The following is a 21760-nucleotide window of genomic DNA, read 5'->3' on the forward strand; positions in this document are numbered from 1 at the left end:
TCAGTTAGTTATATTTTTTATACTTGCACACATCAATTAATTGAGACTGAGACAATTTAAATTAAAAAGCGTGAAGGATTGATCTTTCATTAGGCGTGGTCTGCTTCTTTTTCTTCCTCCTGAAAAGCAACACAAAGCTTAGTTACAAAATAAGAGCACAGAATAGGAACACATTAGGTTATGGCCCTTTACTCTCATTTATTGATCATTCATTTGTCATTTCTACCTCCTGTGGCGGGTTTTCTTTATCAGACTAAGGCTGATCTTCTTGTGAGCTCACAGGTCTCTCACTCATTCCCTCATCTGTAACGTCGCTCTGAGCCGGAGCCGAGATATCAGCCTGAGACGATGTGATCAGAAAAGTGCAGGTTAAGCATTAAAACATCGCATCTTGCATTTCTGTGTCTAGATTCTTAAACACTGTCGCCACCATGTGATCACTTTTTGTGAAAATAAAGAAAATATCCCAAATTTTTGCAGACAATAATGAGTCAGCAGACTGCATGACCTTTTCTTCCTGAAGAGGAGGAGTACTTGATTTTTCTGCCTCCTGTTCAGTTGTTATCGTCTGTTCTTCTTCATGACAAATTGTTTGTTCTGGCTTAACGTCTTCACGGTGAGGAGGTGAAGACGGCTCCACGTGGACAGAGTCTTCTGGTTTAACAGTTTCTTCTTCAGAAACCTTGGTTTGAAGGGTAAAAAGTAGCAGATTAGATCATGGAAAACAAAGCGTTCCTGTCCGTCTGCCTTTGCTCAGCCTCCTGCCTGTTCTCTCTTTTCCTGGACACTTGAGGCCTTCAATGGTTCCTTCTTCTGTCTCCTATCCTGTCCTGTCCTGTCCTCACCTGGCCTTCAAACTTTGACTCCGTCATCTCACTTTGCTTCTAATCTTCTTCACTTCTCAGTCCATCTATCCATCCTCTATTCTCGCCCTTGGTGCTGCATCGTTTGTGATCTTAACACATGCTGGGAGGCCATATCAGTAACACATGTTTCAACCATATCACCTTCTCTGTGTCTTGAGCGTCGAGGTTACGAGGACTTTGTTTGTCTTCCGTTTCATTCAGATTTGAATCGCTGGTGTCTTTTCTAGGAGTCGACTGCGGCGGCTCAGCTTTCTCAGGTTCAGCAGCTGCAACCACCTGCAGATCAACAGTAAAATAAAGCTGGCGTTGTGCCTGGAGCCTGTTTTTTAACAGGCTCCTGTTATAAGTTTAATGGTAAGTGTCCAGAGTAATAGATCATGTAAAAATTTAATAGATGTAGTCAAAGTCAAAAGTTTGGACACACTTTCTCATTGAACTGAATGAGGTGGTGTGTCCAAACCTTTGGCTGGTAGTGTAATTCAGCCACAAAATATCTTGTCACCTCATTACGCCCTCTTTCTTCCTCTTCTTCATTATTGGTGCTTTCCTCCAGCTCTGTTTTCTCTTCTCCATGACTGGTTCTTTCCACCTCTACTACTTTATCTTCTCCGTGATTGGTGATTTCCTCTTTTTCTGTTTTCTCTTCTCCGTGATTGGTGCTTTCCACCTCTACTATTTTCTCTGCCTTGCCATTAGTACTTTCCTCGTCCCCCCTTTTCTCTGCTTCCTGATTGGCACTTGGCTCCCCCTCTGTTTTTTCTTCCACTTGATTGTTTGATGTCTCCACTTTGTTCTTTTCATCAGGCGTTTCTGGAGACTCCTCTTTCACCTCGGCGTTGACTGCCTCAGATGAGGCACCTTCCTCCTCAGGTTTTATCTCAGGTGGCTCTGGACTGGTAACTGGTTTATCTGCAAGCTTCACCACAAAGCATCTCCTTAAGCCACCTGAAGTCAGATGTTCTATGAGATACAGTATGTCTATTCCAACCCCACACCAAGAAAACCATGCACAGCACCAGAACAAGCTTGGCACTCGTCCCCACCACCAAAAAAACTCAAACGCAACAGTTATGAATCAACACCAAACACCACAAAAAGGGAAAGAAACTTAAGAGGGAATAAAAACTATCAAGGAGCCACCACCTCCAGAAGCACAACCATTTCAGATCAGATATTTATCACCTCTGGTTCAGTGTTAGTTTCTAGTGTCTCAGCTTGCTTTTCATCTGTGTCCTGCTGGTTTTCTGCCTCAACAATACTTGATTTCTCTTCTTGCAAAGGTTTGTTCTCCTCAGCAGCTCCTGTTTCGGCTGCAGCGGGTGCGTCAGACTCTGCTGCTTCCTTCTCAGGGATCTGCTGTGGATGTTTATATGCTCTTGAAGAGCTTTGCTCTCACATGTAAAGTGTTCAGTAACTGCACTCGAGCTAAAATATCTTCATTAAAACACAAACTGAGAGTATTACAGGGATTGACACAACATACTTTCTCTTTCTCCTCTTCTCCCAACTTCTCCTGGTGTAAGGCCCCTTCTCTGGCCTTCTCCCTCTCCTGCTCAAGGAGTGCCAAATTGGCCTTTTTCTGCAAATAAAAATATAGGAATATGATCCCTGATGTCTGTAGTTTTACAAAATAAAGCAACACAAATTAAAGATTGCAAACACTCTAAACTACAGACCTGCAGACTCACAGAGATCTAACCTAAAGGTAAAAGGTTTTGTTGCGTTGGCGCTTATAGGCTTTTATCTTCCAACTCGATGAGCTTAAACTGTCTAAGCCTCCGTTATCCTTCACAGCGGCTCTCAAACACGTAGAAGATCAGGACTTGGAAGCAGTAGTAGCAGCAGATTTAGCACTAGCAGCTGTGTGTTGCACTTCATTCACAAGAAAGCTTCTACTTAAGGAAAGGCGTTTTTCTATCTTTTAGCTAAAAAAAATAAATAAAAAAAATTAGGATCTTTTTCCTTAAAAATAGTCAGTGACAAGTGGAAGTATTCCTTATTAATAAAAAAAGAGCTTGGGGGAAAAGACAGACCTAATACTTTAAAATAAAGTTGATGTGGTGAACATGATAGCAGGTACATATCCAACTCATAAGAGCAGAGCAGACATTGTAGGTAACCTAGCTTTCTCAAATCTGCTCACAGTCGGCCTGTGGTGTAATGTTGCCCCCTAATGACAAAGAGAGACAGACACAAAGCTTGTTACCTGTGCCTCGTATTCAGCGTTGGAGTCGTACTTATAAAGCCAGTGAGCCAGAAACAGGATGGGAGTCACGGGTCGCCTCTCCGCCACTTCAGCGAGCCCCTCCGCCAAACACGTCCCCAGGTGTCTCTTTAAATACTCCGAATCCATTACTAGTGAATACATGCAACACAACTTACATTTAATTAGCTTATCACATAATTACCGGCGTTATTAAAAAAAAAAAAAAAATCACAAAACAAACAAAAAAACAGAGCGTCACTCAACGTAGTATAATCGATGTTTTTACCAAAAAAGAACTCCAAAAAGTTGCTTTTTATGACTTTTTAACCACACCATGTGTTTCTTATTTAACTTATATTATTTCTAGTGTTACTAAATATAACGGATAAAGTCATAATTTAATTCAGAAACCAAAACAAGGACGAGAAAACCAACCGTTTATCGGTCTCCTTGTATAACGAGTTGCGTCTCCATGGTGACGGTGTCACATCATTAACGCTCCCCTCGACCTTTCAAAATAGTTCCTACTCACTGTTAAGTAAAAAAACAAAAAGTATTACTAAGAATATTATTGCTAATGTTTACCTTATTTTAACATTTTAACTACTTTTGTAGGCTCTTATATAATGTCTATTCCACATTCCTCACCTTATAATTTCATTAACACAGAAATTATCAGCATCATGTATGGAGATCATTAAAAGATCAAAAAAGTCTTGTCTTGTCACTTGGACATCAACTTAAGAGGTAAATTGTGCAAGCAAACTCTGAGATTGAGTTTTATTTATTTATTTTTTTAATCATGTTCACTGAAAATACAAAATTATTTCCCTTTCAGAACTGTCCTTGCTCCCTGCATAGGAACAAAATCTCTACCCTCTCAAAATCTGAAAGAGTGAATAATATTTCTATCTGCATCTTCTTGAATACAACACTCCAAAAAGGCACCACAATTGAACTTGATGTGTTTGACAATCTTACTGAGGACCTGTTTTTGTGCTATGATGTAAAGCGGTTACATCCAAATTTAAAGTTGTTTCAAATGGAGATAATCACATTTTGCTTTATATTTCATATCTTTTTCATCCAAACAGAGACAGAGACTATTTTTGTTTCTAATTTTTTAATGTTTAATACCATTTTATGCTCCTGTGCACTGTGTCTTGTAACCAGGACAGTTTGCACACATGGGAATAGAGAAGGTGGAGAAACTGCGGCGGGCTTTGCTTCCAAGAAACAGACGACACCCTGCAGTTAACATTTGTGATCACAGATATCATTTTCCTTGTATAATCATACTACACACCTTTCAGTTAAATATAGCCCCGACATCAAGGAGAAGAGTCTCTCAATAAGAGTGCAGGAGGTGCACTGATGCCCTCTCACTGCATGGACACAGATTTGATCAGATGCAGATCCTTTTTCATGGTGATTTGTGTATAATGTCAACTTAAATAGTTTAATTGGACTTTTCCATAGACTTTTGCTGTAATAGTTCGGAGAGTTTGTTAAGTGTTTGTATCGTAATATCGTGTCCACATTTAATTAAGATGCACATTTGCTTGTAACATGTAGAGACTGAAGCATTAAAGCTTCCAAAAAAAAATACTATATACACAAAATTAAAAGCTGCCATGCTGCCACCTGGTGGTTGTATCAGCAATAAGCCTATAAATTATTATTGTAATTATTATTATTATTATTATTATTATTATTATTATTAGTAGTAGTAGTAGTAGTAGTAGTAGTAGTAGTAGTAGTAGTAGTATTGGGCTTTCAGGACATTATTAATTATAATTTATGCAAAGAACTTTGTTGTACACTCAGATTAGGTACACAAATGAAAACGCATTTTAATATAACAATCCTAAATCACTGGTCATGACTGGTATACTGTTCAGTTTGTGAAAGGTGGTAATTCAACGCTGTTATCATTTTGGAGGAAGCAGCTTATGGTGCTTTGAAACTGGACTGGATTTAAACACTAAATCCACCTGTTATTTAGCCTGATTAAAACGGGGGTTGTCAAAATATTAGAAACACTGTCAATCACAATATAATTTAATAGTAGGCCTACTGTAAGTCACAACCTCTAAAACCTCAGTTATTTTAAACAAATGTTGAAAATCATAAACTACATGAAGTAAATATTTAATGCAGGACTGTTATATAGTTTGCTGACAATTTGATGTCACAACCGTGTTATATTTAATTTGGTTCTTAAAACATCTTACCAACTACAATTAGTCAGCTAGTCAACACCTGCACATTTACTATTCAGTTGATTAATGTGCAATGTCCCTTTTAATTAAATATATAAATGAAATGGGGAAAAAAAGGAGAAAACATTTCAAAGTGCAACAAGCAAGTTTTACTTTATAATAGTTAATCGGCAATTAACTATTACAGCGACTAACTATGCATAACGCATGCATATCGTGACAATCAAAATAAAAATAAAAAAAATAACATAATGGAAAACTTTAGTGATCTTCGGTAGCCTAACAATCACGGCTTCCAACTTCTCAGGTGAGAACTCTTTTAATCCGCGATGCAGCAGGTCCCTCTGGTTCATACTTGCTCCTGACTTTGCGACAGGCAAGTTGCTCCTTTACTGGGCGCGGGAGCGACCAGCTGTGTGGGAACGGGAAGCGACTCTGCCGCCGCAGAGTCAAAGGTCTGATCTGGTCCTACCTGGAGCGACTCCTCCAGTTTCACTGCAGGACGCCACACTGCGTCAGCAACAGCTGTCCTGCAGCCCCGCGCTGGCTGCCAGAAGGCGGAGAGTTGCGTCCTCAGTGTAAGGCTTCGCGGAAGACTTTGCTCTTTTTCTTGGATTCTGTGGGAATATTTGTTTTTACTGTGCAAGGTAACGCGCCACCTGTCTTCTGCTGAGTTTTTAAACCTTGGGTAGGGGGAAAAAAAGTCCTGCATGAACTTCAGAACAGAAGGGTTTCCAGTCAAGCTGCAGGTTGGGGGGGTTTCACTTGCAAGTTGGGAATGACTGATGAGTTACGTTTTGGTGCCATTTAATGTCTTCATCGGCCGTGAGTTATTTTTGTATTGCGCTCTCTCTGTCTGAAAGGGACTATTTTGGCATCTTCCTGGTTTTAAGATTCCAGGTTAAAGTTAGCCTGGAGTTTGTATTTTTTGCTCCTTCTCATTTGGACTGTGGTGAAACTTACGTGCAGTTATATTTTGCCAATTCATGTCTGATAAATCTGAAAGTAAGAATACAACTGCTGTGCAGGGTCTTTAAGGGTTGCTTGGCAGTTTAAGTCATATTTTAACATTAGAGTAGTATTAAGCTTTGTTCACAATTGGATTTTGGTAGATTTTACGTCTTCTTGTCATATTTTAAATGTTTGTATGAGCAAGCATGTGCACGTCTGTGTTGTGAAGACTTATGCATTGGCAAGTCATTGTTGTACTACTCACACTGACTATGGTATCGTAGGGATAACTGTACAAAGCACATTGTCACAGAGCCTCCCAGGTGAATATCTCCCTTTAGACTCACGATTTTAATGTCCACTCCGGACCCTTAGCAACCTTCACCACTATACCTCCTCCCACAGGGGTTTTAGTTTTATTTTTAGCCCATGTTTTCATGGCAGACGGGCAAAGATACTGTGATGCTGTGGGTGCTCATACGCCACCATTTCTCCGCCGTTAATCCATGTTGCCCAAATCAGAAGTGCAGGACTATGGAGACGGTCTGGCTGCATGCAGGCAAAGCAGATCTTTGGACACGCCGGAAGACGTGGAGATTGGTGTTCGTGTAAGAGCCTGTCAACAGTGCACCTGCAGCTCTTATGTAATGGGCTCCTGCAATGGACGCTCAGCATTAGGGCCATAATGCAAATTTCTTCACGGCTGGGGACCATCAGGTGGTGTTTGTAAGGTCTTAGCGTGAGTTTGCACATTTCACTGTTCGTCTCAGCGATTTTAAATTTACAACTCTCTTCTGTGCTGCGTACTCTGCCGACTCTGTCGTGACATATGCATGTAATTGATATACGTCTTCATGGCCTAGCATGCATTATGTGTAAAGATCTGTCGTTTTCCACTGCCCGGACATGTTTTGTGTGTCTTGCCTCACATGCTCTTGGACGCAGAAGGTGTCGGTTTTGAGTTTCTTTCACCAAGTGAGTCCATGTGACTGCTTGGCCCGGCCCCTGTATTTTCCAGAGTGTTCAAGAGGTGAAATAAGGTTAAAGATCAGTAAAAGTTGTTGTTTTTTTTCTCCAGAAGAAAGAATTTTACCATTTAACTGCGCCCGTAGAAATGTGACAGAAGTGACAGAAGTTATGATTTCTGCCTTACAAACCAGATAGAATATTCTCTGTGCAGTGAGTGCAATGGCCAAATAGGTCAATTAGAGACACGTGAAACATGTTGTATCAGGCAAAGAAGCCAAAAACTATTAACAATCTTATTCTCAAACAGCTTCATCAAGTACATCCAAGGCTGTGAGGTTTTCTTAGTACCTTAAGGCTGTCATTATCCAGGAGACCAAGACCATTGGTTAAGCCTTGGTTATGGTCAGTCAGAGATTTCTTTGGTTGTATTGTCTAATAAAAATCTGGATTTGTAGATTAATATTGCATCAGTTGGCAACCCCACCATCTAGCCTCACCACAGAGATTACACTAGGTCTTCACAGCTCCTCGGTATGCAGTGACAGAAGCATACTGCGAACGAGAGCAGCTGTCCTCGTAGCACTATAGGGAAATAGTGCGGCTGAGTCTACTGTGCACACATCTTATAAAGACATCAAAAAAGATTCAAAGGCTTGAAGGGCTCAATCCTGTCGGTTCAACAGCCAACTTGCAGCGTGTAATGACACAGTAGGAAGCAGCAACAGGTGGAGAGGCCTGTTTTAATGTGGCTCCCTATAGAGTTTGAAATACAGGGTTAACTGGTGGTTGACAGGGTGTTGAAGCGAACTACAGTGCTGCGATTTGACCCCGTGAGAAAACAGGGAACAGGAGCATGGCAAATGTCAAAGGACATACGAATAAAAGCCCTTGTTTGCTCTGTAGACTGGTTGTTTACAACTTGACCACATTCTCTGAGTGGTAAGTGCTGCATAAAGAGGGCTCTGAGATGTCTGCCATGTGGCGACATGGTTTGAACTGCCAGCATCCCCAGGGCATCAGCGTCGGGCCAACAAGTCATAACTAAAACCGATTAAATTAGATGTTTATCTCAAGTTAACCTGGGGGAAGTTGGCTTTGGGTTAGTTTTGGTTCCTGTTTCGAAGACTAGAGATCTGAACTTCTCCACTGAGAAAAACAGCTTACTGTTTCACTGTCGCTGTATGAACTTATCCTGCCCTTGTGACAAAAGCCAAAAGTTAGTTGGGTTTGTTTCCGGAGGTGAATATTAGAATTCGCATTCCCGAGCCGGCTAATGTAACGAAGAGGTGTCTACATTACCCCGTCTATATCTCCAGCTGGAATGTCACAGGTCATATGGCTTTCACTGACATGCAAGGTGATATATATATTACTGTCGGGGAAGGCTTCTGAAATCTTACATTCCCTCCCTGTTCCTGAGTTTGCGGCACATCTGCTGTGGGACTGACTTAGGACTGTCATGAAATGAGTTGTCTTAAAATAAAAATAAAAACTGTAAGAAGGATCGTGAGAAAACTGTGCAGACCTCGTTACAGATTTTGTACTACTTAGTTTTATACATTTACTTTTTTACCCTACTACGTTTAACATGCATATGATAAGCTAATGCAATACAAGACAACGATTAAACCAGTGGTTTCTAACCAGCTGCTGTGTGTCAGATGGAAAATGCAGTGTCTGCTTAAAGCCCTTTCCTGCATTTCATTTCACTTCCACCAAAGAGACATTGTCCCTCTAAAGAGGGAGCTGAGTGGCTGACTATGCCGTTGTGTCACGTTGCCTGCGTCCTGGATTGGCATACACATTATGCACCAACATGAAAGGAACCACCCTCCAAACCACTAGGTGGCAGTAATCTTTATTCACCATTTAACAACAACCAGAAGAGAAAAGGACTGATTGATATTTGTGTATTTGAATGCACTGATGAGATAGAGATGAAAACCAAGGAGAACCTTCTGTGTGTGACCTCTCAACTTTGTCGTTCGTTTTGCTTTAACCGCTTCCTCCTCTTTTGTATTGATTTACTGAGATGAGCAGCCAATCAGAGGGATCTCTTTTACCTGTAGTTTCACCACTGTTTCAACATGTTCAACTGGCTAAAAAAAAATGGGTCCAACTAGTGCCAACATTGCAAATGTAGGGCCACAGATGCTCAGACAAGGCCCTGGATGTCATAGATAATTAATACTATTCGACAACTAAAGATTAAAAATGACAAATTACTGCACAAAACAAGCAGAATGACAGAAAAGACAGTCCAGCAAATTTTTATAGCAGAGCTTCTTGGTTTTACCATCATCTCCAGGGACCACGTATTGTTCTGGTAACCCTTAAGTGAGACGCTTGCCCCTTGGTTGGCAACCATAGAACAAACGTACATAACATCTGTTTATACAATTTTAAACAATGAGATAAGTGACAGGAGCTGTTTTATTGCTGAGACTGCGAGTGCAGGTCCTTTACTTGTAATAGTATTATAGCATTTCTTATTGATATTTTTACCAAGGTACAGGATCTTCTTCCAGGGCCAAACACATTGGCCTGTACTTTAAATACTTTGCTTTTGATCCGTAAATTCTGACAGGTCCAGAACATATTTACCAAGGGGTTTAATTGTGGGCTAATACCGAGTATTTTTTGACAGATACTGAAAACCTTGGCTCTTTCGTGCATTGAAACGCACACTGATAGATGCATCTGCAAAATTCAACATAGTGCCAAAACGTATTACTTACCTATTTGAGGGGGGAGACAAGGCAGCAACCTACTCGAGGACTTTTTTGAGATTGGCAGGCTTTCAACCTGAGGCACCTAGCTTTTTTTAAAAAGGACATTTGATGGCTTCAGCAGTAATGCTCTGATGTAATGCAATTAGGGAATGTTTCCCTTAAGCCGCGGAGAAGCACATCCATGCCCACAATGTGTATTTTAAGGTTGACTCGTGGTGGAGAGTGGCGGGGGCCCACAACTCCCAGGATGGGGGTTTAGAAATGATGAGAGGGGAGATGAAGCGCTTAGCAAACAAATTAGCAGGCAGGTGCTGCACAGGTGTATTTGGATGTACTGACGAACTCTGCTGTAGTAGGTAATTGGTTGTTTTTTGGGGGCAGCTGTTTTGTTTCAAGGAAAAAGACAGACCATGGTTGATTCAGTCTTTGATGAGTAATACAGTTTAGATGGAACAATTGTACAAAGGGGGGATTTAGAGCCTTAAGTGTCTTGTAGCGTGATAGTCGGTGGGGGGGTGGGAGGTGGTGGTTGTTAAGTGCGGGAAAGCGTGTAAGGCGGAAGCTTAGTGTGTTTGTGGCCCCACGTAAAATAGTAGAGAGAGGAGTCAGCTCGGTAAGATAAGTTGGCCTGGCGTCCTGTTTTTCGGAGGGATGTGAGGCGCAGAGCGAAGCCTCGGCCAGGAAGGAATGAGCAGAGTCATCGGGCTTCTGTAACACGACGCTCCGTCTTGATTGCCTGTAGCAGCTGGGCAGCCACCGTATCCGTGTGAGACGCTTCACATGTGTGTGAATGCATCGCTTTATGTTGAAGCGAGGTGGATTGAGCAAGTATTATTCACGTCCGTGATCCGTGGCTCTAAATCAGTCCGTCCCACCATGCTGACTGATGACTGATGACTCTTCTGTTTGTGCAGCCCGTCACAGGGTTGTGCATTTGTTTCAGCAATTAAATCCATTCCTGGCCTACTATTAATTATCCAGCACTTTTGTCTTTTAAGAATATTATACACGGTAAAATACAACTTTTACATAATAGTAAGCAAATACTGCATTTATATGTATTATGTGACACTGGACGATCCTCCTATTCGTTTATCATGTAAAAATATGAGACGATTTAAATCATTATTATTTCCATGATCGCAGGAGTCTAACTTTAGCTGCTCCAGACAAAAGTTATATTGACTGTTGCTAAATGCATCAAAGGATGTAAGAAAAAACCACTTGGACCTCACACGGAGCGTCTGCTAACTCAATAAGTAATCTGATGTACACAAGTAATGTCATGGTCTGTTTAGAACGGTGGGAAAGTCCAAGGTCTGGTCCTAAGTGTGTCTAGCCACCTGTAGGTGGTTGCGAGGTAGCAAGGGCTGCTGAAACGGAGGCTAAGGGAATGGGGTGGAGGGTAAGAAGGAGAGAGTGTGGGGCTAGTGTGGTCTCATGCCAAAGCAACTAATCCTTACCAAAGTTCAGGACACGTAGCACAGTGTGTACAAATCGTCAGCAGCTTCACCAAAGAGTGTTAACCTCTAAAATATTTTATATTGCCTTAGGTCAAAAGAGTAAAATTATTATTTCACATGAAATAAAGTGACATTTGTGCCCATTAATCATCTCTTGACCCCTCACACTGGTGACTGTTGCTTTAGCACTAGTTAAGAAAGGATCACAGTAAGAAAGAAATAATAGAATAGATAAATAAAATACATAAATGACTATATGTTAAGCAAATTCATCTCAACATACAATAATTTGCCAATGGTATATGTCTGCAAACTGATTATATTTGAGTATTTAGCTCTCGGTCTAGTCTAACTGGCATTTGTCATGTAGTAAAACTATAAAAAGCTTGATCACATTATCTGATCTCTTAAATAGACCAGTTTTAACCTGTAATGAGTAGGCTCTACTTAGTATTTTCCTGTTTATTAATTGTTTGGTCTATAGAATATTAGAAAATATCTGTTAGTTACAGCTGTGATATATTCTCATAAAGTTAAAGATATGTCATGTTCAGATGTCTCGTTAGGTCTGACAGTCTACAAACAGATGTTCAGTTTACAATCACTTAATAAATGTTGAGACGCAGCATGTGATCACGTCTAACCCATCCAGTCGTACGTTAGCGAGGGTCTATGAGGGCAATACTTGATTGTTTTGGGATCTAGTGAATTTGGAGGCCAGGTCAACACCTTGTGTTGTTCTTCATGTTTTTTGAGTTGTTTCTTAAACAGTTTTTGTGTGTCTGCCTGTGTCAGGCTGCATCCTGCTGGGGATGGCTTCTGCAATCAAGGAGTGTCATTTCTATGGGGTGGGGGGGCCTGGTCTGGTGTAGATGGGTGGTACATGTCTAAGTACCATCCACAAGCATGAATGCCAGGTCCAAAAGTTTCCCACCAGTACACTGAATTGCTACAAGATGCTCATATTTGTTTTCCATAGAACGAAGAAAGACATCTTGAATAGACACTCCGTAGTAAAATCAGCCATTTCTTCCATTTTTTAATAAATACAGTTAAAACCTCCCAGTCACAAAGCCCTCTTATAATTTCTAGCCATTGCTTTAAAGTAGGGGGTTTTCTTCTTACTGCCGTCTTGCACACAATCAATAATATCTTATCCTAAAGTGTGCTGCTTTTTCATGCCAGCGACCCTAAACTCCCTAGCATGCTCCTCTAAACACAAGACCTCCGCTGCCAATATTTATGTTTGAGCAGCTGAACCCAAAGAATGCATTTCAACAAATTAAATTCAGGTTATTTATGTAAGCTGGTTCTTGCCTCATGGATGGTTATACCGGTACCTTGTATGCAGGTCAGATTAGCATCAAAATTGTCTTTATTATGTTCTCCACATTCGCTCATTCTCCTTCTTCCAGCTCCCTCTAGGGAAACCCCGGCGTGGCGATATCCCTTCGCGATGCAAAGATGGCAACCCTGCTTCCTCCTCCGAGCACCTATGTGTTACGCCCCTTCACCCAGGAATCACTGGCGGAGATCGAGAGGCTCCAGGAGGAAACAAAAAAGGTCTCAGAAGTAGAGGGCCCAGAGGATGGAGAGGAACCATTGGGCCCAAACGGTGATCTGGAGGCAGGCAAGAATCTACCGATGATCTACGGAGACCCTGCGCCAGAGCTGCTCAACACACCTCTGGAGGACATAGACCCCTTCTACAAAACACAGAAAGTCAGTCTGTCAATCACTTGCCTCAACCACAAACATGATTGCGCTACTCAACATAAATTTCTGGTATCACAACTACATGCGGTATCCCTTACGCAGTGTATACGATTTCATTTTTGGTATGCACATGTTACACTAACATTTTATAATATTATTTTAGTATTATTTCCAGGTGTGTCATTACAAGTATTTATTGAACTGGACATGATTGACTGTATCCCGCCATTTCAGAAATAACCTTTGTGTTTTTCAGACATTCATTGTGATCAGCAAAGGAAACACAATCTACAGGTTCAATGCCGAACCGGCCTGCTACATTCTGAGCCCCTTTAGTTCGGTCAGGAGAGGCGCCATCAAAATTCTCATACATTCATATCCTTTAAGCTATTGTTGCTTGCGATGTTTTTCAATTATTTTGTGTATTTAGGTTTGAAAGATTTGTTATCAACTGAGGGAGCCTATTCACGTTTGTTTCCTTAATCCTGACTTAAATTATTCAGCATGTTCATCATGATTACCATTCTATCGAATTGTGTATTCATGACCATGAGCAACCCACCAGCATGGAGTAAAACCGTTGAGTGCGTACATCTGCACAATTCCCATGATTCAATGAGATCATATGATACACAGTACTTGAACTGCTAAATGTTTCATAATTCCCTTCTAGGTATGTTTTTACTGGTATTTATACGTTTGAGGCAACAATCAAAGTGTTGTCTCGAGGTTTCTGTGTTGGATCTTTTACATTCCTTCGAGATCCATGGAATTGGCTGGATTTCATGGTGATCAGCATGGCGTAAGTGTTTTTATCTAAACTAGTGTTTAGATACATGATGTTTGAATAGATAAATAGCTCAGAGGAGTGCTGAAAATGCTGCAAATTACATTTTTTTTACAAATTACATACCACAAAGGTGGTATTATGCATTAATATGAATGTCTTTTTCATGCTACAGCCAGTTCAAACAGAAAAATAAACAGGTAGTCGAATCGGACCATTGGTTTTGGTTAATGGTTTCACATCTTTCCACAGGTACGTCACTGAGTTTGTTGACCTTGGCAATGTGTCGGCCCTTAGGACGTTTCGAGTGCTTCGAGCCCTTAAAACAATTACTGTGATTCCTGGTACTACTCTGCTTTTAAATATTTAAAATTTGACTGAATATATACAGAGCTGATTGACTTTCCAGAGGAATACCACTGACATATGAACTATATTTTGTTAGGTTTGAAAACAATCGTGGCTGCTTTGATCCAGTCCGTGAAGAAAATGGTGGACGTCATGGTCTTGACCGTCTTCGCCCTGGCTGTTTTCGCCCTCGTTGGCCTACAGCTTTTTATGGGAAACCTACGTCAGAAGTGTGTGCGATGGCCAATCCAAACAAATGAAACGCTATTTGAATTTTTCAATACCACCTCTGCATTTAATGACACAATGTCCTTCAACGACACCATGGGTGGCAATGGTACATATTCCAACAGCACCTTCAATTTTAATGAATATATTGAAAACACAGGTATGTTTGCCAAATATTTCCTCTCTTAGTTTAAGTGGACTTTGTTGACAGTGTAGTAGATTTACCTCTTTCTTTTTTTTCTTGTTTGACTGTAGAGAATCACTATTATTTGGAAGGCAGCAATGATGCTCTGATTTGCGGAAACAGCTCTGATGCTGGGTAAGCAACAAAAAGGCTTTGATGCTTGTCTTTTCATTCGCAAGTTTTAATGTAAAAATAAGCCAAGTATTGCATCCGAGGCTATAGGTGTTGTTGGCTGATTCTCCTTCCCTGTTGATAGAAAGTGCCCAGAGGGATACACATGCATGAAGGCTGGGAGGAATCCTAACTTTGGCTACACCAGCTTTGACTCTTTTGGCTGGTCCTTCCTTGCCCTCTTCAGACTCATGACCCAGGACTACTGGGAAAACCTTTTCCAGCTGGTTGGCACTTCTTTCATTCGTTGCTCTTTGTTTTTTGCCCCATAACTTAGATCATTGAAATTTTAAAATGAACAGTATGAGAAGAAATTTGTCCTTAGTTCTCGTAGCTTCTCCTTTGCTTCTAACACAGATCCTACGGGCGGCTGGCAAGACATACATGCTGTTCTTCGTGGTGGTCATCTTTCTGGGCTCCTTCTACCTCATCAACCTCATCCTGGCAGTGGTAGCCATGGCTTACGATGAACAGAATCAGGCAACTCAGCAAGAGGCCATCGAAAAAGAGGAGGAGTTCCAGCGGCTGCTAGAGCAACTCAAGAATCAAGAACAGGTAACTATCCCAAGTAATACGCATCTCTATGGTTGTAGCAATGCAGTCTCAATATTGTCTATATTCAGCAGATTTGTTCAAGGATATCATTTTATTTATTTTGTTTTGTCGCAGCACTCTAGTCTCTGTGCTTGGTTCATGTTTTTTCAATATAAATGGTTTCTAGTGTAGAAGCTGCAAGTGTCAAGGGAGGAATCATTGTGTTTGTAGTACACCTAAACACTATCTTTTACCTTGCAGGCTCAAACTTTGGGCAGCCGAGCCACTCTAACCAGTAAAAAGTCACTCAGTCAACACACTCTATCTGAGTTGGCTGATGATGAACAGAACATCAAACATGATGAAGTTAACAAGGACTGTAATGGTAGAGTCATCCCCCATCTGATGATCAGGGCGCCCACCATGGTTAAGGTTAGTTGGTCACAAAAGTTGGCCACGACACTTTCTTGAGTTAGGAAACAATCTGGAAAGGTATGTCTATTCCAGTGTTTTAAGAAGCGTTTGTCTTGCATTTTTTCCATTATACGTATTTTGAGAATTTATCAACACATTCTGTAGTCTGCTGCAGATTATGAATGCAGAGAGGCGTCATTAGGATCTGTGCACAGCATGCTTCATCCCGATGAACCAGGCCTGACAATGAGATCTGCTAGTACTATGACTGTGCTAACTACAGCTGCTATGGAAGGTAATGTGCAAACGGAGACAGAAACATAACGATGACAATAAAACTGTTGCAATATGGAAAGTCTTGATATTTTCGAGCTTCACTTTCAGTTAAAAGACACAACAATATAATATTTATTTCAGGAGAATTGTTTTTGTAGGCATTAAGTGGTGACAAATCCCTTCAGGGAATAAAAAAAACTATACATGGCTTAGCATTAGCTCCTCTAATGTTAGAAGTAATTGCACAGATTATCAAGCATTATATGCTAACCTACCCATGGCCAATACAGTAGCATTGTCTTGAGCTTGCCACAGTCAAGCTAATTATATTGTGTGCAGCAGAGATCCCTGTCAACATTCAGTGTCACGGCCTCATGGTGCTAAGCTAGGACTATTTCAGCACAACTAAAACTTGGAACAGCGAGACATAACTTTGAATGTCACTCATGTCTGGACTCTGTATAACACATGTCACTTAAAGATAAGGCTATCTTTGTGTGTATTTGGGGGTAATCAACAACATTCCTGCACTACTTTATGTTTAATATTACCTGTCCTCTTGTCTGTCTTTGTCTAGAGTTGGAGGACGCTCAGAGGCCATGCCCACCTGGATGGTACAAATTTGCTGACATATTCCTCAAGTGGAACTGCTGTGTGCCCTGGATTGTCTTTAAAAAGTGGGTACACTTTGTGGTGATGGACCCTTTTGTCGACCTGGCGATTACTATCTGCATCGTGCTCAACACCCTTTTCATGGCCATGGAGCACTACCCCATGACCCCGGAGTTTGACTACATGCTCTCAGTGGGGAATCTGGTAATTATTTCCTACTTCAAATTTCAAATAACATAGAAGAGCCTGAAACTCTTTGAGTGATATAAATATTTTCCCCTTTTAGGTTTTCACTGGGATATTCACAGCAGAAATGTTCTTCAAGCTTATCGCCATGGATCCCTACTACTACTTTCAAGTTGGCTGGAACATTTTCGACAGCATCATTGTCACTCTCAGTCTAGTGGAGCTGGGGTTGGCAAATGTCCAGGGTCTATCTGTCCTTAGGTCCTTTCGTCTGGTGAGACACATTGATTCAATTGATTTGTATCCACAGTGGCTTTCTATATTATTACTCACTGGGTCTGTTTGTGTCTGTTTGTGTTGGTGATAGCTTCGCGTTTTCAAGCTGGCCAAATCCTGGCCCACCCTCAACATGCTGATCAAGATCATTGGTAACTCTGTAGGAGCTTTAGGAAACCTGACTTTGGTGCTGGCCATCATTGTCTTCATTTTCGCTGTTGTGGGCATGCAGCTCTTTGGCAAGAGCTACAAGGACTGTGTGTGCAAGATCTCGTCAGAATGCGAACTGCCTCGCTGGCACATGAACGACTTCTTCCACTCGTTCCTCATCGTGTTTCGCATCCTGTGCGGGGAGTGGATCGAGACCATGTGGGACTGCATGGAGGTGGCCGGAGCTGGGATGTGCTTAGTTGTCTTCATGATGGTCATGGTCATTGGAAACCTTGTGGTGAGTGGGAATATCTATCCATCAAGACATGTAATCCATGCCAAGGCATTCAGAGCAATTAAACACCATGTGTTAAAAAATCACAAGGAGTTATGCTTGAAGGAAGGCCAGTTTGAGTGGTAGATCCGTGCCTGTCATGTCTTACCAGATAGCAAAATCTGCCCTATATCAAGACGATTGTGAGATAAACAGAAGGATTACCCACGCAGAGTGCATGCTTTAAGATTTGACTGAACAACACTGTGTTGCTGGAAGATATTGTGTTGATTTAAAGCAATTCTTACCTTTCTGGCATTTTTACACTTTTCTTTTGTAAGCTTAAAATGCTCCTAATGAGCGAATGGCACACTAAAATGTAAAAGAAAGAAAATAACAAAATAAAAAAACATTAAAAGAAATCCACCAGGTGTTGAAACACATCAATATTAAATTCTCATATATTTCTGACAAAAAATAATTTGCCAAGCTTCCTGGCTGCGTAGCTTTCTAGTTGACTAACGCTGTCACCTCTCTGGCAGAGACAGAGTGTATTTTTTGAGAAAGAAAAAACGAAAAAACGTCAGGGATCTAAAGTTAGCTACCCTTAGCTACTGTCCCTTAGCTAAAGTCTGCAAACAAAACAGCTGTAACCTCCTCCTAATTTAATGACTGACGTTACCGAGACAGTTCTGGCGATGTAAGACGTTACAGCAGCAGTTTTGTGAGGAAATATGTGTGAAATCTAAAGAAAAAAATTTGACTGTAAAGAAATGGATGATGAAATGCTATAATTATAATAGTAACGTTAATGGTAGTTCATCAGACTACCAAGGTAACTGAACGTTACAAGAGTATTTTATATATAGATTGGATTGAATTTTATTAAATTACTGTTTTCACTTCTTCTCGCGCTTCTGAATCCGACGCCATTGCTCCTCCGCCTCTACATTCACTTTCCCACCGCGTGCGTCAGGGGAGGAGGGCAGCGTCAAAGGTCAGGCAGGGGGAAGCGGTGGGACTTTGGGGGGAGCCGGAGTTGCTCATGTTCAAATTTTCACTACAGTAAGTGCTGTGTAACATGCCCGAAAGATAAGAACTGCTTTAAAGTGTAACTTGAGTCAGGTGAATTTTCTTCCTGCAATTTTCTTTTGACCAGGGCCATCTGTGTCAGCGCCCCTGCTGTGCCAACACATGTGTCTCTTTGAAATGAATAAGGGCCATGCATTTCTTTCACGCAGCTGGTCTGAACACAACCTAAACCTGTATGATGTTACACGGCTCCATTTCATTTAGATAAAAATAATTGCTTCACCCCTTTTGTATGTGATTGGTGTAAATAGGCAGCATTCTTATCTTGCGGCGGTGTCGGCACTTATTGCGATAAATCTTGAGTCGCTGGTCAGTCCAAACTCCAAATCCAAACTCTGAACAACTGTCGCTACTGTGAAGCTGTAAAGCTGACAAACTGCTTTGTTAAATCTTACAGTTATCTCGTTATAATGCCAAGAGATTTTGTGGACTGAATTTCTCAGCAGTTTGTTATTAACCCCTCAGCTAAAGTATGTCAAGGACAGACATAGGCAGCAAGGAGAAAATGGTTTTCACAAGGCATTTAAGAATAGGTGCATATGGAGATTTATGTTTATTTATGTCAGAATCTGAACACACTGGAAGTAATTCAGCACGTATTCAAATAGTGTTAAAAAGACTTAAAATACACAAATATGTCCTACATGGGTTTATTTATTAGCTTTTAAATCAATCAAGTCGTGTAGTGTTTTCTCATAGTGCCTAGATCAATTTGAAGAGGCATCAGAGTTTGTGAGGGATCTTGCGTGAAGAGTGTGGAGCGTGTGGGGCATGGAAACACTGTCCCTGACCTTTTATCTTGGCCCCACAGAGCAAGGCAATACAGATGATCGCCCTCAGACATCACTTCAGCATCAAATTTAACAACAAGAGCCAAGACCACTTCCTGTTAGGTTATTCATAGAAATGAACAGGAAATGTCTCATTGTCGTGCAGTGAAGTATTGAGCTGACCACACCCCCAAAATGACTGCGGCGCCCTAGCATCTTAAGACTCTCAACCCTCCATCCTTACTCCAGACTACCCTCGCTTCACACTCGATTGCACTTTTTCACTGACATAAAGGAAAATGCTTTATCCTGACGTGCATCTTGACAGGAGGAGGGGGGTGGGGTTCTATTTAAATCAGCTGACTTCAGTCACCAAACAGTGATTCTGACCTTGAGTATGTGCTAAGATCCAGCTCCAGTGAGCATGCTGCCACCGAGGGGAACAAACACAAGCAGCTGAGCGAGCGGAGCTCGGGTGGCAGGGGGCCTATGGGTGTAAATGAGCAGTCATTTGATAGCAGATTGAATTGTAATTGATGAAGATGTAATCATGCTGGGCAATCAGCGCCTCTGCACATGGGACAGAGTAGATTTAATTCTGCATTTTCTGCATTTTCTTTTATTTTGAGCACCTTCTTAATCAAAACTCTTTTTATATCTTTGCTGTTTTACTTCTCACCACAGTCCCTTGCATTCCCCTTTAGAAGAAATATATTATTAAAGTTTGGTGAGAATAAATACCTCTGTAGCGTCTGCCTATTATACCTAACAAGAGTAACAACTATTTCTTTACTTAAACAAAGCAAAAATGATGTGTTGATGAGCGTCTCTGTGTGGTGGCGACATTGACTGACTCCAACTAAATACCAGCTAAAACAAAAACAGGTGAAGAAATTATGCAGACTTTTCCAAAGTCCCGAAGTTTGCTGCTTGAAGTTATCTTGAGGGGGATGACAGGTAGATTATCTTTAGAGGTAGCAAAGCCAGCAGTTTCCAGACTTTATGCCGAAATAAGTTAAGCCAAAGAGCTTCAGGCTGTAGCTTCAGATATAACATAAAACTGGGAAATTAACTGAGTCATATTTTGAATAAAAAATATAACACAAGCATTATTTTGAGCATCACTTGCACTATAACCTCTACAATCATTTCATATGTTTCCATTCCGCCATTGTCGAGTTTTATTTTGTGCCTTTACTGATTCACAGCTCCTACACTGGAATGAGAGAGCTCATCTGCCCCTGGCTCATGTAACCATGATCTCCCGCTAAACCTGGGAAACAGGAACCGAGAAATTTACTAACAGGTTTAAGACACTAAAGATAGCTGCGTCTGGAACAGGAGGCAGTCAACATAATATTTATTGATGTGCCATCACACGGCCAATTTGATATGTGATGTGTATTTGAGCTAGTCCCCACTTGTGTTTAGTTCTGCAGCGTTTGCACACCTACTCAGTGTTCAGTGGCTCTATCACCAGAAATATTTTTTAGATGCATGTTAAATATGGACTGTGCTTCAGTTGCTCTTTCTCAGTTTTTGTTTTTCACATCAAGGACTAAAAGGAAATACTTGTGACTGTTTGCTTGTCAGATTTTAACCTTAGAGTATGTTTATCATTACCTTTTTTATTGTTCTTTCAGGTGTTGAACCTCTTCTTGGCCCTGCTGCTCAGCTCGTTCAGTGGGGACAACCTCTCAGCGGGAGACGATGACGGAGAGATGAACAATCTCCAGATTGCCATTGGCAGGATCACACGGGGGGTCGACTGGTTCAAAGCGTTTATTATTCGGGTTGTCCTTGATGTTCTTGGCAGGAAACCCAGGGAGCCCGATGAGGAACCAAAGGATGATGTTGACCATGAAGCGGAAGAAATTGAAATGAACCACTTGGACACCAGTCAGACATTAAAAATGTCAGATGGGACATTGGATTGTCCGGTGGAAGGCCGGCCCTCCGGATATATTGTCGATGGAGAGCTCCACCTCAATGTGCCGATTGCCCAGGAAGACTCTGATTTTGAAAATCTGGGCGAGGACGATGAGGACGATGAGGATGATGACAGTGATACTGATCATGACTCAGAGATATCCGATGAAGAAAGTAACCATCAGAACACAGTAAGAATATATAGATATGTATATATAAAAGCTAACACAAGCAGCTAACCTGTACCACATGGTTTGTTATCCAGAACCATCATCCATGGAAAAAGAGTACACTTTCAAAGAATTGCCTCCCTTTCTGAAGTTTCAAATACAAGCAAGAATTAGTCGTAGATAGCTATGCAGTTTGTTCAATGACTCCTAAGTAGTGCCTGCACTTTTCTAAAG

General features: G+C 41.2%; 2 protein-coding genes across 10 annotated transcripts in view; one reads left to right on the forward strand and one right to left on the reverse strand.

The window, feature by feature from the left end:
* On the reverse strand, positions 1-5905 carry dydc2 (DPY30 domain containing 2). Of its 7 annotated transcripts, none has more exons than XM_047608975.1 (10): positions 5767-5905; positions 3508-3603; positions 3073-3221; positions 2350-2445; positions 2049-2222; positions 1369-1782; positions 1008-1142; positions 509-682; positions 227-340; positions 1-119 (listed from the first exon to the last, which is right to left on the reverse strand). In XM_047608975.1, the coding sequence occupies exons 3-9, from the start codon at positions 3217-3219 to the stop codon at positions 254-256; spliced, it is 1227 nt and encodes a 408-aa protein (XP_047464931.1). In that variant the 5' UTR covers positions 3220-3221; positions 3508-3603; positions 5767-5905; the 3' UTR covers positions 1-119; positions 227-253. The 7 variants fall into 7 exon arrangements, with proteins under 7 accessions (XP_047464931.1, XP_047464935.1, XP_047464930.1 ...); XM_047608979.1 differs by having other exon boundaries at positions 2049-2219; positions 3073-3224; XM_047608974.1 differs by having other exon boundaries at positions 3073-3224.
* The window catches only part of scn4aa (sodium channel, voltage-gated, type IV, alpha, a), a 23160-nt gene continuing 7208 nt past the window's right edge, over positions 5809-21760 (forward strand). The window contains exons 1-16 of one of the 3 annotated variants that reach the window (XM_047608971.1): positions 5809-5941; positions 12825-13131; positions 13382-13500; positions 13620-13709; positions 13799-13927; positions 14165-14256; positions 14358-14648; positions 14744-14807; positions 14929-15070; positions 15201-15398; positions 15639-15809; positions 15957-16086; positions 16645-16883; positions 16966-17139; positions 17233-17589; positions 21071-21547. In XM_047608971.1, coding sequence (XP_047464927.1) covers positions 12874-13131; positions 13382-13500; positions 13620-13709; positions 13799-13927; positions 14165-14256; positions 14358-14648; positions 14744-14807; positions 14929-15070; positions 15201-15398; positions 15639-15809; positions 15957-16086; positions 16645-16883; positions 16966-17139; positions 17233-17589; positions 21071-21547 — 2931 coding nt within the window. In that variant the 5' untranslated portion in view covers positions 5809-5941; positions 12825-12873. Of the gene's footprint in view, positions 5942-6763; positions 6985-12824; positions 13132-13381; positions 13501-13619; positions 13710-13798; positions 13928-14164; positions 14257-14357; positions 14649-14743; positions 14808-14928; positions 15071-15200; positions 15399-15638; positions 15810-15956; positions 16087-16644; positions 16884-16965; positions 17140-17232; positions 17590-21070; positions 21548-21760 lie in introns of those variants that run through there. The other 2 variants (XM_047608972.1, XM_047608973.1) reach the window with 2 other exon arrangements.

This window comes from Mugil cephalus, chromosome 16, assembly GCF_022458985.1.
Source record: "Mugil cephalus isolate CIBA_MC_2020 chromosome 16, CIBA_Mcephalus_1.1, whole genome shotgun sequence".
NCBI lineage: Eukaryota > Metazoa > Chordata > Actinopteri > Mugiliformes > Mugilidae > Mugil > Mugil cephalus.